The sequence below is a fragment of the Channa argus genome, chromosome 1 (genome assembly GCF_033026475.1).
Source record: "Channa argus isolate prfri chromosome 1, Channa argus male v1.0, whole genome shotgun sequence".
Taxonomy (NCBI): domain Eukaryota; kingdom Metazoa; phylum Chordata; class Actinopteri; order Anabantiformes; family Channidae; genus Channa; species Channa argus.
In genome coordinates, this window is record NC_090197.1 from 29,387,721 (window position 1) to 29,405,126 (window position 17,406).

Below are 17,406 nucleotides of genomic sequence, written 5' to 3' on the forward strand. Positions count from 1 at the left end.
AACAAGGAAGCCACACAAATAGCCAATCAGAGCAGGAGCTCATGAATAAGGCTAATTTTATGTCAGTTTTCTGAAACAGCTGCTGACAGACAAGAGTCAGAGGTTTCTTAACATCCATTTTAGAGAACTCTGAATAACTGTGGGTAAATAAAATGTCAGTTGAAAGGGCCATGACGCCAACTCTTTATTCTGCAGAAAGATTGGTTTGTGCATCATTAGCCATTTGCCCCATTTCCAGTCCTTATGCTAAGCTAACTAGCTGCTAACTTTGGCTCCATATGTTCAGTAGAGTGATAATCTCAATTAACCAGTTTCCTAAATTTGAGCCAGCTGCCTAAAGTGACGATCATCTCAGAATCATAATAATCAGTGAGAAAGAAGAAATCTGATGTTAGGATGTTGGCTGGTGAAACATCAACAGATGCACTGGGATTCTATGAAGGAAACTGGACTCATATGAATAAAAATGCCAGATTTCCTTGGCTGCTCGTCTCAGTGCTGCCGACTTTATTGCAAAAATACAGAATCTTTCCATCAGCACAGCATGAAAACAACAAGCTCCAGAAACAGAACCTCTTCACAGCAGACCGTTTGGCTCGCCAGAAGCACAGGTGGATTCACAATTAACTCGAACTTTGTGGAAAACAACTGATAACAGTTTCACCTGTGATTTTCTTATAAGTCAAACAATCGCCTGCATCAGTCGTTGGATCAGCAGGAAACAACAAGTGAACACATTATTGTTGTGCTCAGCTGCTGTGTGGAAAAAACAATTCACAAAGTTTCTGTTACACTCTTCTCTCTTTGGTTTTATTCTGTATCACATTCTCGTACACATCTCGAGTTTGTGTCGTTTTTGATTCATAATGCATCAGGAAAATCCACCCAAAGCCAATTTAGAGCCAGAAAGTCTGACAAAAACATCTGAAAATTAGTAAAATTTTAATTTAATGCTGACTGACAACACAGCAGGTGAGCAGCTGCAACAATAATCGCGATACATTTCTACTAAAATAAATCTTCTAAAAGACATTCTAAACATTTTAAACCATCTGTTAAATGTAGAAAAATAAGCATCAAAATTTTTTACCAAAATTCAAAATAAAATCTGGCAACGCAAAAGCTGAAATAAAAGGAAAGAACTTTACATGGTGAAAAAAATAACTTCTCTTCATTTAAACTACTGACACTTTGTTGTGTTGTTACAATTATGAACTCGGTTCCGGTCTGAAATACAAACGTCAGAAAATTTTATTTTATTCTGAAAATATCGGTTTGTACCAACATCATAGCTGTAACCATGGAGCTGTTTTAAAGACAGCAAATGAACCAAAGCATTACTTCGTATTTACCTGCTACTTTAGGTGTGAACTTGTCATTATAATGTTAATATCTGTTCTCCAGACTAGTGGCTTGTTTTGTTTAAACTCACCTGGAGCACCAGATGGCCGGGGTTCAGAAAAAAGCCACTGGAGTCTTGGCAGTGGAACAGACTCTGCAGTTCAATCTGTTACATGAACAGCATGCTTGTTTTCAACATGTTCCTTCATGATCTAACGAACCGATCTCATGGTCTGGGTTAAAAAACAAACAAACAAAAAAACAACACAAACCTCGTCCCTTACCAAAGGGAGACGTCCAAAGAAGATCAAGCCACAAGCAGGAGACAAATCTGTCTTCAACACTTGTGAAGTGCACTAAATTAGAGTTAAATGCAGTGGAGCCACTGCACTAAAAAAAATCTGCATATATCATTACATTAAATATACAAGGCTATAATAGGTAAAAAAAAAAAATCATGCTAAATATTAGCTGCAACTCTGTTCAAATAAAAGCTTTTACTCTAATATCCTCTACAGGCTCTGAAATGACAGAACAGTACACAGAGGCTGGACCTCCTGAACAAGGCGACCAACTAAACTCAGGTTATAAAATTAGATCATTATAGCAGAGTATATTCATATTAGGTTAGAATAGTGCCATCTATGCACAACTCAGTCTCACAAGCCTACAAAAATAAATAGAGGAAAAAGCAGAATAATATTCAGTGTCTGGAGGACATTTGTTTCCTGTCCTCAAATTGTGTCTCATGTCCTTCACTCTGCATTGTAGACGTGCATATCACCTGCGCATGCTGCAGTTTGAGCAAAAAGCATCTGGAAGTAGAATCATAACAATTGGACTTCTTGTTAGTTTGAAACATTTCACCGATCATCCAAGTACCTTCTCGGTCTGAGGGAAGTTGGTAGCAATCACCAAATATATCCTGCAGGCCCGTTAGATAGAGGTGAGAGTAGGTGGACGTCATGTGCAATGGTCTTAATCTTATTTTGGATGGATGAAAAGGCAGAGTGGACTTCCACCTCTGATAAGAAAAGAAATTTTACATAAACTCAAGGTTACTGTCTACTTTCTCGGGAAAACTGATTTCAAGTGTCATGTAAATGAGAAAGCTGGTTTCCAAAACCCTGGTAGATTTCTCCTCTACAATACAGATTTTTCTAAAATGTTTACATGTAAGCAGGTTTCTAATCTGCTTTCACCAACTGAGCATGTGTAGAACAAAAGACTGCAGACAATGCCCTTAAAGACTGAATGAGAGGGTAAAAAATGGGGCGATGCCGCCTCATTTTTAAATCAAAATCTGCACAAATTGCGACTGAAAACGTAACTAACTACTGCCTTGTAGATGTCGAAATAAGTCACTTTTCATTACAGATTTTTTTTTTTTCAGACTATTCTGTATTATCAGCTGTCTCTCCTCTTTCCTCTTTCCCCCTGCAGCAGCATGAACAGAGGGGAAAAAAAACAAGTCACGAAGCAGCATTTTCTGTCATTTACAGGTAAAGTCTGTGTGCCAGGCTTCCAAAATAAGAACGAGATAGAAGAGAAATCAGGTTACTCCGCTGCTGCTTGCATAACCAGTAACCAGGTTGCTTGAGTGCATGTAAACTTTTTTCCCCGATTACCAGATTTCTTTGAGCAACTAAGCACATATAAACACAGTCAAACATTGTATCAGTCATCTCTCAAAACGACCCCATCTGAGCGAGTAACACTTCACACATCCAACATGGAGGCCACACCTAGCCACCTCTATGATTGAACAAGTCGTGACAATTACTATATTGTCCACCTAACAAGGCTGTTTGGGTCAGGTGAGGAAAAAACCCAACCAGGGGGATTAATAAACCACTTTCCACAGACTGGATCACTCTGCCTTGTCCCTACTACTACTCTCCTTTCGGCTTATCCCGTGAGTTCAGGGTCGCCACAGCGGATCATTGTCCGCATGTTGATTTGGCATAGTTTTTACGCCGGATGCCCTTCCTGACGCAACCCTCCCCAATTTCTACCGGGCTTGGACCGGCACTGCATCGCTGGGGAGGGGGGATGGGCTGTTAGGGGTTCAGTGTCTTGCCCACGGACACTTCGACATATAGCCAGGGCTGGGGATCGAACCACTCACCCTGTGGTCCGTAAGCAACTGCTTTTACCAACTGAGCTATAGCCGCCCCTTGTCCCTGCTCCTGGCAAATAAACTTGACTGTGACTTTGCTTCCAGGATCATTTCCACAGGTGCATTATCGCTTAATGTTTTCTCAACTAATCAATCATTTGCTTTGTAAAATGTCTTGCTGAATCAATGTCTTAAAACACAAATACTCTTTTCTACCAAGTAATCTGAGGGCTGGTTCAGAGCTGGGGGACAATATTTAACTAGTTCTTCACATTTCAACAGCTAAAGAGTCGTTTCTCAGCCAGAAAGAACAGTTCCAGAGCGACATTACTACTTTGCTGGTCTAGAATGAACAGTTTTGTCCAAAGCTAGCAGAGATTATAGTCATCAACAAGAACTTTTAAGGCTTTGTAATAGAGACAAAAATCTGTAAAACACTGCAAAGTGATTGATACCAGGGTGGTTTATGCTAGCTAGCTAAAGGCTAACCTTAACATCTTACTTTCAGATAAGAATCAAAACATGTCACGGTATTACATTTATCAGAAATAATTGGCATCCATAAAAATCACAATGAGCATAGATGTGTTGGACCAGTTGTGTTGGGAGGCCATTGTGCGCATGCAAAGCCATGATGAACACAGAGGTTATAGGCTGCCATGTTGATGTCTTTGTACTTGGCATTAGTGTTCCTGGAAAACCTGAGACCGATGTAAACATGGCCCTGCAGCCCATGAAAATGAAAATTGGATCCAAAGCTAAACCAGATCTGAACTAGCTCTAGCATGTTTGAAAGTGCAAACAGCGAGGTCCAGTTTATGCCAGGTAAGACATAGAAAATCAGCAACTTAAGCTACTTATGATTAAAATACACCATTTTTTTCCAACTGACTAATCCTTTTACTGCTACAGCCTTAAATCAGATTAAGGGCTGTAGCAAGTTTTTAAATTGTACTGTACTCTGACGTCTTCGTCTTCCCGTCAGAATAATCAGATTATTCCTACTTGCCCAACATATTTCTTGACTAAACTGAAGGTTTGCAGTTCAAACAATGCAGCATCTCCATCGCCCAATCACTCCCGATAACTGCTCAGTTCAGTTCTGTTCATCATAAACTTTTCAATTATGTCCAGAGTTGGTTCATGTTTTCTTCATGATCCTGTTCTGCGTGATGGTACGTTATCTTTAACTGGATTAAAAAAAAGTACATGTGCTTAAATCCAGCAGACAATCATAAACCTATACTGTCTGTAAGACATCCGTCTTCGTAATATTGTGGCGAGAACCCAGACTGGGGGTGGGGGGGGGACAAGAACAGACTGGTTTGTTGTGAAGCAGCTGGAAGGAAATGTAGGATAAAAGGAAACAAGAGTGAGAAAAGTTTTATTCCAACATGAAGAAGGAAGACGACGAGCAGCTTTTGCTCTATGTTGGCACATTTTAACACACACTCTCTTCAGACTTCATATGACAGTTGAAATACAACTCTGCTGTGTCTCCACCTTAAGAACAAGAAAATGCTGGGCAGATGGCACAAGCCTAAGGAGTGATCAGCTGGTCGGGTAGAACCGAGCCATATAGGTGCCACAGGATGGGCAGTAGGGGCGTGACGGCTCAGCATGTAGCTTCTGGCAGAGAGAGCAGAGACGGGGGTCCCTGTGGGAGTGGTGGGGGGGCTGAAAGTCGGTTCGCTGGAGGGGCTGGTGGCGGCGAGCAGCGGAGGAGCTGGGTTGGAGAGTCCTGTATGCAGCATCACGGCGCCAGTCGCTCTCAGGGGGCATGTCTAGGCGGAGTGGCTGGGTGGGGGCCTTCTCCGGGACTCTAAGGTGGTGTGAGGCATAAGGGGCAGAAGTGTTGGCTTTACTGGGCAGTGAGTGCTGCCGGTAGTGGCCATTAGTCCTGTGGGTCACATTTGCAGAGCGATGAGGGTGAGACAGGGTGGCGTAGAGACTCTGTGGAACTGGAGGGGGGGCTGGAGTGGAGGCAGCTCTGGGCATGGGGAAGGAGGTGGTGGAGGAAGAGGGAGGTGGGGGTCGACGAGGAGCCCGGGGCAGCGTGCCATAACTCGCGACGCTGTGGAGGCCTTGACCTGAGACAGTCTGATGCCAGTCAGGCACAGCCAGAAACTGGTGCTGGATGTTTGGTCCAGCACCTGAGGAAGGAGAGGAGGAACTTTTAAAAGACATTACAGCACTTTCAGTTTATCATAACATTAAACAGTAACTGAAGCCTAAGTTTCACATGTTAAAACCAATCTACAGCGGTAATTTCAGAGTGTATAAAGTTCTTTAGTCAACCTCAAGATCTCCAACCTGCTCACTCAAACTGGACACCAACTTCCCATTGTCCTTTACACAAACTTTTTTTTTTTACTCTGTGGGCTGCATTTAATTATGACCAATATTAATTCTGACCCAAATTTTGGGTTTAAAAGAAAAAAGAAAAAAACAAACCATTAAAACAAAGGACAAGATGCACACGTTTTGAGCATTTAAATTTTCTTTTGTCTTTAAAAATTCCATTTTACTTTCAAGGCAATGAACAGACCGCAAACATCATTAACTAATTATTACTTCAACTATGATGATTCTGAAGGCTTTAGGTTTTGGGTAGAACAGTGCAGCAAAATACAGATGTGTGTTTGTGATATTTAGCCTTAGTGAAGTAATATTAAAAAAAGGAAAATATGTGAAAGCATGAAAGATGAAAATGGCCAATTTTGACAGGGGGTCAAGTTAAATTAAAAAGAATAACTTTCTAAAAACTGTCTATAATTATTGTCACCATGTGGTTCTGTCTTGAATGTGATATTTTGGTCATTTCATTGTACAGATGACACATTTGTGCACAGTAAACTTGTCTGTAGAGGGACATCTCTTAAATTTAAGATCATTCAGGGATTTTCAGTGTTCTATTAAATTTAAAATGTTCAAACGCTAAAAAGGACATGATGGGAAGGTTGACGTTTTGTGGTGAAAAGCGGATGTGAACATGGTGGTGAAGGGCCAGCAGGTTACCTGAGTGCACCCAGGAGCTGGGTGGCTGTGATGCCTGCAAAGGGGGGTGCTGTGGAGGAGGTGCAGGAGCTGAGGGGCTGTGGTGTCGGGTTTGGTGGTAGGATTGATCTGTAGTGAAGGAGTTGGAGTAGGAGGGAAGGTGCAAAGAGGAGGTGCTGGGGCGACGGAAGTGGAGGGGGGAGGAGGAGCGAGGGTCAGAATGCCCAAAAGGGGGTCGTGGCAAGGTGGGGTCCTTCAGTGTGAAGAGGTGGAAACAGGTGATGGAGAAGGTGAAAAGATGGTGGAAAAGAGAAAAAAAAAGAAAAAAAGAAAATTAGGCAAAATAAAAAGGCGAAAATATAAAGAGATAAAAGAAAAATAACCAAATAGTGGAGGATGGATGACAAGAAAGTAGAAAAATGAAAAGAGAGGGGTCAAAAATTAAAACAAGTCATTAAAACAGATTGAAAAAAAACAACAACAAAAAAAACCCAAACACAATAAAATGACACATGATCCCAACAACTAAAATAAAATCATCATTTATGACCATCACTGGCTTCAGGGTCACAGGTCATACTGCTTTTAGTTTAACATTCCTGCATCTTGGTTCTAATATTTGACAGTGTCAACGCTCCAACACTCTTGTTGATAAATTAAGAAAAACATCAGGATCTTTCCCGCAGACACTGAAACCAGGAGTTTGAGCTCAGTTGTCGGTTCAGATCAGGCCAGCTCCGCCTTGCAGTGAGAGCTCGTTTTAAAAGCTTAAAGGAAGAACTAAATCAGTGCTCAATCTTTAATGTGATGGCCTAAGGCGATTCCTCAGGGCTGAATATACGATGGCTGAACGCCAGCAGCAGAAAAGATGAGACCGGCTCCTGCTTCAGCCTCCCAAACATTTAAAGCTATGAGCAGTGAAGAGGGGCAACAAGTACTCAGACCATTACTATGCAGTAGAAGGAGCAATACCATTGCACAGAAATACTCTACTATAGTAAAGGTCTTGCATTCAAAATGGTACTTAAGTTCAAAAGCATTAGCATGAAAATATATTTAAAAGGAATCTGCATGTCATTTAAAATCTGAATCTATGTCTGACGTGAGAGTGTTTCCGTAAAACGAGAAGTGAAAGTAGTATTCAGATGGTTTATTCAAAGTGGTAGTACCACAGTGTAATGAAGGTTTAGATTAGTAACAAGTAACAAGTATCAAACTACCTAAATATACTTGGGAGGTAAAAGTACTCTAATTAAACATCAACATTATTTAACATGTTGTAGCTTTGTTTTTTTTTCCAAAAGGAACTAAAATCCAACCAACACTGAAGTTCTGTTTGCGAATGTCTGATCTGTGTTCAGAAAGTACAGTGTTCAACTACATTTCAGATTAACATTAAATACAGTTTAAGATTTTATTGACACTCGAGAAATTCAGAGCTACCTAGTAATATCCAAAGACGAAAAACAAAGCTTTAGTCCTTTTATTGGACAGGACTTGGTGGTGTGGTAGTCATACGATCTGAGTAATTCTTTCAGCAGTGCTGTTGTTCTAGAAAACATAACTCCATCTCTCCATCTATCTCCCATGACTGAAAAGCAGAAAGTGAGTCAGGCTGCAGCTGCATCAGATAAACACCAGGCGGCAGCAGGAAGTTAGAATGATGACTGGAGGGAGCTGGGCTGTACCATGTAATGTCTCTGGTATGAATCCTGACAAGTGGACCTGTTGCATGTCATATCCCTCTCTTTATGCTCTAGTTTACTGTCTCTCTAGAGTATACATGTGTAGATGAAGACCTAAAATGTTTGTGTAGCTTACACAGCTGTGGGATGGCCCAAGGTTGTAGGGTCTTGATCCGATGACTGTTCCACTCAGGCTGCGAGCGAGGCGTCGCAGGTTTTCTGCACTGTAGCTCTCATCTTCTGTTGATGGCGTCTGCACAGAGGACAAAGGTCACGCACGGGACATCGCTAGAAAACAGTCCTTTGTTAGGACAGCTTGATCAGTCTTGAATCAAGCTATGCAAGAAAATCAAGGGAGTTTATGACCAAAAGCGTAGAAATATGTTAAAACAGACTCAGTACTTTGAAACAGACATTTGCAGCTTGCTAGTGTTACAAATTTTCTGGTTTTGCAGTAAAGGCCAACAAATGACACTATGAAACTCAACAAGATGCGAACCCACAAAACACAAACCAACAGAAAAAGATCTTCACGTAGTTGACAGGTTCAGCATGTAAAGAAATCACTGCAGATGTAGAAAGTATGAAGTGTATGAAGTTTAATGCGTCTGTAATTGATTAAGATGTTCACATGGTTTGCATGTAATTTCATAAGCTGCAGTGTGTTGATCCCCACATTGCAGACACACAGTGGGCCACCACATTTCCACATTAAAACTCATTTACTGCAAAACATGTACAGCTGGGGCCACAGCTAACAATGAAGCAAAAGAGAAAATATGTACACCTACAGCTTTGCTTCTCTAAGAATTTATTTCGAACCCAAGCACATGTGGAGTAAAAAAACAAAAAACAAAACTCAAATGCAGATTGAATCATGTCAGCTGGATAGGCCATCTTGAAGAAGGAAGTCCAGTTGACATGAATCAATCTCTGGATAACGAAACCTGGATGACTAAGAATCTTCACCGACAAAACTCTTAAATGTCTAAAACTGTTTACATTGTTGTACTGAACAAAACGAGCTACAATATGCAACTGAAGGCAGCACTAGCTACAGTCAAGGATTCTCCTAGCTATGATGTATAAATTAACAAACTGAGTTCACAGTCATTAAGCACTTTGACATCTGCGAAATAATTACAATCATGTGTCTCACACACACAGACCTTTTGCAGAGGAGTAACCGGCGCCGGTGTTTTGTAGGCATATCTCTCTATCTCTGCCGTTGGCGTTTTAGAACGTCCACATCCTGACAGCACTCTCCTTGAACCTACACACATACACTTAAAATTTAATAAAACAATTTATTTTAATATGATTGTGCTAGTAATATGATTATCTATGTATGACTTACAAACCAAAAGAACACTTGAAGAATATTTTCCTCATGCTTGTAAACTACTATAGCATGTTGCATGTCAAGATCTCAAAGGTTTAAATAAAATATATTAAAAAAAAGTCACATTTTTAGGTGTAAAATGTTAGTGAAACATGAGTAATGGTATTATTTTGCAGTTATTTTTTTATATTCTTCATGTGCACAAGTGAACGAAAAGGTAGTAAAAAAGATCTCATAACTGCCATCTAAAAATCGATCGCTGGAGCAAAAGAGAAAATATGAGCACCTGAGCTCTGCTTCTCTAAGAATTTATTTCCAAGCACATATGGAGGGAAAAAAAACCCTAAAATCCAGAGATTAAATCATGTCAACTGGACATGCCAACTGTAAGAAAGAAGTCAACATATTTTTTGTAAATTACATGTCTGAAAGGCCACTCTGGGCAATGTCCAAGGCGGAATTCTGAAGTCTTATGTCTGTCGTTATCAAATGTCAGTGTGGACAACATTTAGTTACAGCTTCGCAAGTTGTGGTTTCAGTTTTATTAATAAACATTAATTCTGTGAAGAACTTTATTAGTGTCTTGTTTGCTAGTGTCTCTACTCAAAGAAGTCTTAATTTCAGAGGATCCCAACATGCCAGTGACACATTCTTCCAGTTTCTTTCATTCAGATCACATCAATAACTACAGCTGATAAACTTCATACGTTTGAAACGGGACCATCTGTCATGATATACTACTGACACCTACAGGACAGGTGTGATATGTCCGTAGCTTTAGTATTTCTACAGTTCCTACCTGTTTTGTTGCCGTTTGGCTGGGGACTGATGCCACGGCTGCCTCGATGCATGCTGGGAGCCAGCAGACTGGCCTGGTACAGAGAGTCCAGCTCTGACAGCTCCTCGCCAGGCACCGCTGCCTCCCCTCCTCCTTCTGTTGCACTCTGGGAGCCATAGTATCTGTTGACATTTTTGGCCCAGCGCTCCACAGGGAGGGCTTGACTGTAGTCCTGGCTGTGGGGTGGGGAGGAGGTCAGACTAGGTTGACTCGCAGGTGGAAGGGGAGTGTTGGAGGGAGAGAGCATTGGTGGATCAGGACAATCAACCACATCAGGTGGTTCTAGGTTTAGACAGGACCAGTTCCTGGTGGGGTAGGTGGGAGGAGATGGGGCTAGCCTGGAGACGTGGGTTGTGGTCTGTATGTGTCTGGGGTAGTAAGGCTCCTCCTGCATCTTCAGAGAACATCTGTCAGCAGGTGATGGGGACCGAGAATATGGCCTTGGTGGGGGGGGGGCATGTGCTGGAATGGAGACAGGGGATGTTCTGGTCCACTCATGGGAGCAGTCTTCCTCCTCAGGTTTTGGTATTGGTGGCGCAAGTGGTGCTGGAGCCAATTCTTCCAGGGGGCTCTGGTCCCAGTTGTCCACACAGAGAGCAGGGATGGATCCGCTGTTAGAGAGGGATTTCCCCACGTGAAAGCAGGGGACCCCAGTCCTATTGTCATCCCTGGGTGAACCTGTAGGGCCCCCCATGGGGGAGGCATGGTCTGACACAGATTGTGTTCTGGGAGTAAGGGGCTTAACAAGACAAGGAGAGAGAGGTGGGGCCTGCTGCTCCTCACTAGCAGCTGATTGGTTGCTCAGGCTGTCCGTCAGAAGTATTTGGACCGAGAGAGGCTCTTCACTGCAGACAGAGACAGAGAGAGAGAGAGAGAGAGAGAGAGAGAGAGAGAGAGAGAGAGAGAGAGAGAGAGAGAGAGAGAACGAGACACACAAGGTCAGAGTGTGCATGTGTGAGAGAGAGTGAAGGGGGTTGTGGGGTGGTCCTTATGTTCTTGCACACCTTCAGAGGGCTTTTGGAGGGTTAAGACCTGGTTTTAGGGATAGGTTTAAAATTTGGTTTAGGATAAATCAATTCAAGCCATTGATATGACTCTCCCCATAACATCCAGGAACTGGGCACTTAGGGAGTAACACCTTTAGAATATATTCTATTCACCTTTAGAATATATTCTAAAGGTATTGGGCATTTAGTTGTGATGTTTAGGGTAAGGGGCTAGGAAATGCATTGTCATAGAGATTCTAATGTCAATAAATGTCATTACTTGGATAGCTGCCCATACGTGTGTGTGTTTAAAACCAGAGCTGCCGGATGACCATCTGTTCCACAGAGCTGTGTGTGTGTGTTGGTGTGCGTTGTCATGACAACACTACTCTCCACAACAGGACTAAAGAGCTGGTGAAGTGTCCCTGGTTTCAGAGTAGCACAAACTCTTTGCTGGTCTAGAACCATGAACTATTTTGGTTGGGGGCTAGGGGTGGGATTATAGTGACCAACAAAACAAAGTAAAGCTTTGTTATTTGATTGACTGATACCTGTGCAGTTAGATAGATAACTCAAGGCTTAGGCTATTAATGGTGATATTACTGTCCCAAGTTCACTGTTATTTGGTAGCATTTATTAGTTTGCACCAAACTAAATCACCTTGCATGGCGATCGCAATGGGGTGCACAACTGTGTTTGACAAGTGGTGTTCAAATGCAAATGTAGGCTCGAAAAGCCAGGAGCAACATTTGTAAAGAAACATTGTCGCGATGTGCTTGTTTTGAGAGGTGGTAGCAGTTGCTGTGGAAGCAGCAACATATACAGCGATGTTAGGACCTATAAAGGTTTGCAAGTTTAATGAGCTCTGAACAAGCTCCAGCACCAGCCCTAAATTCATGTTAGGGTAAGCTCTGCTACAGTATAATCACTTAAACACTGCCAAACTGATCATGGTCCGTTTTATTTCTGCACGTCTGCACTACTGTCATGCTCTTTAAACCTTTTCAAGCCTACTTGCAAAAGCCTATTCACAATCTTAATTCTGTTGCATGTTTACTAAGATTACAATTAAGCCCTTTTCACATACAGTACAAACTTTGAGCAATGTGGGCAGTATCAGTATACTCTGCCCATTGTCAGAGTTGTGACTTCACACATATAACACAATGGGACATAGTTCACGTATGCTGCGAGAAACAGTATTTTTCCCAACAAAGCAATTCAAGACAATTCAGGAGAGAGCAGCGTGCTTTTTTCACACATAGGCTCATTCACGTTAGCTGGACCTTGTACTGGGGCCTAGCAGGATAAACTCTGGTTAATCAAGACTGACATCTGCATTCTTACATCCAGCTCTTCTGGGTAAGGACCGGAGAACTTTAGAGAAGTTTATGTGCAAAAACGTCTTTACTAGGACTTCACAACATACTGACATCACCTCAGTGCGGCCTTGTTACACTGGCCTCCTGTCAAACTAACTAAGACTAACTTTAAAATCCTTCTAATATATTTTAAAGCCCAACATAGTTTGTTTCTACTGAATCTTATTGAATAATTAATTATATTAATATTAAACATTTAGCTAATATGAAATTTCTTTCATCAGAACTAACACAAATTATCAGAGACTGCATTTAATTAGAGTAATAGAATGAATATCTGTACATATTGGTCCAAAAACTAATAAAATTTATCAACTGCAGCACAGTTTAAACTATTTCTATGCATGACATTGGGATAAAAGAGAATGTTTACAGTCTACAGGAGGAAGAAGACAGTAGGCAAGTTTTACGGTCAGAATTCCCACAACAGAAACATTATTAGGAAATTCAAACTTGTTTCTGCCCTCCAGACCTCCAAAGTGCCTCTGCTGGACTCCACTCTGACTAGGTAACAGTCCAAGTAAGTTCAGGGTTGAGTTTACCACTGCAGTGAGTTGTGCAAAGGATCATTGATGCTGCAGCAATAGTGTGCTGCTTTAAAGGCAACAGAAGCTTTGCATTTCTGACATGTGTTAAACATTAAGCCTCTACTAATAATATGCAAAAGGGCTGATACTACACAACGTTTAATTGGCTGAGCTACAGGTGGTACCTGGGCTGTTCCTGGAGCTGCCCCTCTTCCTGTGGTTGCTGTCTGCCTGCCTCTGAGTCCTGTTGCTGCTGCTGCAGTTGCATGCGCTGCTGCAGGCTGCGGGCTTTCCTCATGCAGCGCTGCAGCCGGCTGTGACTACTAGCTCCACCCTCAGCCGCCGCCAGCCGCAGTTTGGCTGCAGCCAGGTTACATGTCAACAGAAAATACACAATAGGAAAAAAAAAACAAAAAAAAACCAAACAGGACAGAAGAAATGAGGAAAATGAAAAAAGATGCAGAAAATAAGTTATGATTTCATGCAAAATCTTAAAAGCAAATACACAATGGACAGAAAATCAAATAACCGACTGCTAACATGATGGTGGTCTCTGTGTGCATGTGAGCAGCAATGACACAAATGCCAAAGCGCAGGAAATCATGTTTTGTTCTTAGTGATGAAATGATGATAATTTGTTCAGATGACATAAAAATACAACCAAGGATCGTTCCGGTTTAGCAGAACTGGTAGTAACACTAATCGCCAAGGTATTATCTAAGAATTGTCAGGTTGGAAACAAACTTCTCATTTAGAGGATAAAATGAAGCTGCAACTTTGCCTTTCATAAGTAATATGTACATACCATTTCTGACCAACAAGCGACGGTTCGCAATATTTCACAATGAACAAGTTTTAGTTTACAAATTCCTTTGCATTTGAAGATTCTATTTTGTAGTGAGAGGTTGTATTTATTTAACAGCAACATCAATTTAATAATGAAATCAGCATTCTGCACTGAATGAATCTCACAAAGGTTAAAACTGTCAAAATAAAGTGTGGTTTAGAGAAACACGTATATGCAGTTAAGCCTAGAAGGCTGGATTACTATGATGGACTATTTACAAGTCACAGCTTCAGCTCATAAGATAATTATGCTACCACCAACACAAGCTCAGCATGTAATTCCAGTTCTCCGATCTCTACAGTCATTACAAGCCTGAGATAATAACTACTTTTTGTTCATAATTAAATAATTTCTGCAGACCTCTGAGGTTGGTATAAACTAGGATACAAATTTTTCTGAGTGCTTTACCTTCTGTGTTGCTCAGTCCAAGAAGACAGTGTTGATACCTGCTTACCATGGCTTTTATTTAAACAAACTTGCACAGCTAATTACAGTCTCTCCATTTGTGGAAGAAAAACTTTATTCCATACTATTTTCGTTCTTTGCATGTTGTATTCTATATATTTTACCCATAAGCTTTTGCTGTTTGTGTGCTATGTAAAACACTTTGCCTCTGGACATGACTTGTAGTCATCTGTAACGTTCAAAAACAAAAACGCAAGCACATATTTCACACCCACTGCACTTTGTGACGAGTTAAGTGTGTATAGGTGAGTCCCCCCATTCTTAAAAACAACTGATAATATAAGGATTTCTAATAATACCTCCATGAGAGACTGCAAATAAATTCTAATATTGAATGTGAAGAACAGTTGGAGAGTTTGAGACTCAAACCATCTATAGTTTGCTCCCTTTCTTTCACTCTTGCAGTTTAGTTTCAAACCTCTTTATTTCTGTTAGTTTTAAATGTAAAATGAACAACTAAAAAAGTTTGTTATGCAGCAGTTGCAGATAGTGTGTGTACATATTTGTGTCTTTCATGCTAGGTTTGGGGAAGGGGCTAGGGAATGGATTATGGCCATTAGTACCCTCGCAGCTAGAAAATGAAAGGCGTTTCAGCACATGGCTGACAGAAAAGTGTGTGAATGTTCCTCAGTAACACACAAACATTGAAAGCTCTGAGGCTGATGACAAATCGTTTCCAGCAGGCCACCGTTTCGCCTCTTGTTACCATTAGCAACCAAGCAGAGGGCTGGTGTGTGGGGGTCTGTTGACCTAATTTACTGCTATATTTTATGAACATGAGAAACCCTCTGTCCCTCTGTGGTGGTGTGGAAATATTTTAGTTTGATAACATAACCATATCACCGGTTGACATCTTCAAAGTGCCGGCTGTCAAGACTTTTTTTTTTTTTTTAAATAAATTCAAGGGGTAGTAAGAGTTGAAAAAAATCTTCTGGCAGGGAATCCCAACACTGGGACACCTCAACTCAGGGACCACTGTCCTGCTTATTTTCCTAACCTACCCAATTCTCATTACCTGTATCATGTGTGTTCAGTCAATCAGAAATTGGAAGATAAAAATTTGCTTTGTCTTTGTACAACCCACCCTCACCTAAGATGGTATCTTCAAGCTGTCATTAAAATCAGGTCTGGCGTACTGCATTTCAGGCATTCAGTGCCGTAAAAAGTGTAGGTAAATAAAGGCTACAGTGGCCAATAGAGTCCAGTAGGATAAAACAAAACAAAAACTGAAATATGACACAACCTTATATTAAGGTAATTGTTAAATCTCTGCTCAAGGCAAATACATAATTTCTACATCGACATGCCCACTACAATACCCGTGTTCTATATTTCGGCCAAATCTATGAATGTCCAAGTCTATGAAGGTCAGCATGCAGTCAGCCAGAGGAAAATGTCCTGATCAAAGCTGTTTTTTCTACGAGTCAGAGACAAAATGTGTATTGTTTTATTTATTTTTTTTACTCCTTGAAGAACTTCCCTTCAGTTTGAAGGATTGTGTAGCCCTGACATTTTGCCCTACCCTCTCAATCCCTCAAAGAATCTGGACACCCCCACCCCAATATGTGAGAATAAAAAACATAATTGATATCTTCCTGCTTAGACAACTCTCAGTCACCTGTGTGAAGACATTTTAAAAGCTTTTACTTTGTCACGCTGACAGACTAGTGTTGTAATGGCAGAGATGCTGAGGCTCGGAGTAGGTGGATTGAGAGGAATGACAGTAGTGTTTGCAGACTGTTCACATCTAACTTTTAATGTTAATTCAGTTAGTTTTTGGGTTTAGCCCAGAACTGGGTTAGGTTTCTCATACCTATACAGACAAATGCGTTTGTGAGTGTGTGTAAAGTACAGAAGTAGGGGTCTGAGGGAGTGGGAGGAGCTTACAGACTGCTTCGTTGACGGCCGACAATGCAGCAGCAACCTCTTCTGCCTGCTCAAGACGCACCGACTGGTCTAGCAGGAGCTCAGCTTCCGACACACACCGCTCAATGCTGTCGCTTTTACCTACAGGACAATACGCACTCAGTGATTCTTTAGCTTGGTGAAATAAAAAGAACTGTGCGAGGAGTCGGACTTCTGCGGACCGTTATAATGCCTGAGCAGCTATCTGTTTTACACATCCTGTTCAAGATTAGAAAACTAACAAATCTGCTGTTCTGACATTCAAGGTAACAAATGTATATGAGTCCAAATCATGTTAGTGTTTTACAAACAATACTTGTTTGCCTTGTATCTCAGACATATGTTATATGAAAAGCTAGATGTCAATATAAATGCTTGGATGTCAGCCAATGTGTCAAAGAAAAAAACTGAAAAGCCGTTCCATCAGCCTTGTTCGGTTCAAATAAACAATAATGAAGGATTAATTTATCTGCAATATACAGAGACTAAAAGAAAAAAGTCCCAAACTGTTCCCCCTCCCATCCTGCCATCAGAGTTCAGAACATTAGTACAGACTTCACTGACTTTGTAGGGAGGGATTCGATTTGATATTTCCATTACTCCCTAGAGAACATTTCAGTAATGTCAAGAGGAGCCAGCCACTATACACACAAGCAGGCTTTGATACTGCATGTGTCTTTCTATCAATTGTGTGCCAGATGAGTTGTTGCCTTTCAGCTGCTCAATGAAGAACATTCCTGTTGTTCTACACAAAACAACAAAACACACACAACAAACCCAGGGGCACAGTAAATTGTGTGTACATACCCTGGATCTGTAGCTGGTCCAGGTCGAGGTACTTGCTGGGTCTCGGGTTGAAGCCGAGCGCAGCCTCCCTCTCTTTCTCCTGGCGTCTCTGCTGCTCCTCTTCCCTCGCTCTCCTTAGCACCTCCTCCTGCAGCTCGTCCAGCTCGCTGCGGCCCGAAGGGGGGG

General features: G+C 41.4%; 1 protein-coding gene across 11 annotated transcripts in view; it reads right to left on the reverse strand.

Annotated features, from left to right (window-relative positions):
- Positions 1–470: 470 nt before the first annotated feature.
- Positions 471–17,406, reverse strand: part of usp54a (ubiquitin specific peptidase 54a) — a 57,511-nt gene continuing 40,575 nt past the window's right edge. For 10 of the 11 annotated variants that reach the window (XM_067480281.1, XM_067480249.1, XM_067480231.1 and 7 more), the window contains 8 exons: positions 17,242–17,406; positions 16,417–16,536; positions 13,403–13,577; positions 10,284–11,167; positions 9,312–9,415; positions 8,279–8,395; positions 6,479–6,710; positions 471–5,613 (listed from right to left, as the gene is read on the reverse strand). In XM_067480281.1, coding sequence (XP_067336382.1) covers positions 5,012–5,613; positions 6,479–6,710; positions 8,279–8,395; positions 9,312–9,415; positions 10,284–11,167; positions 13,403–13,577; positions 16,417–16,536; positions 17,242–17,406 — 2,399 coding nt within the window. In that variant the 3' untranslated portion in view covers positions 471–5,011. The remainder of the gene's footprint in view (positions 5,614–6,478; positions 6,711–8,278; positions 8,396–9,311; positions 9,416–10,283; positions 11,168–13,402; positions 13,578–16,416; positions 16,537–17,241) is intronic. The other variant, XM_067480291.1, reaches the window with a different exon arrangement.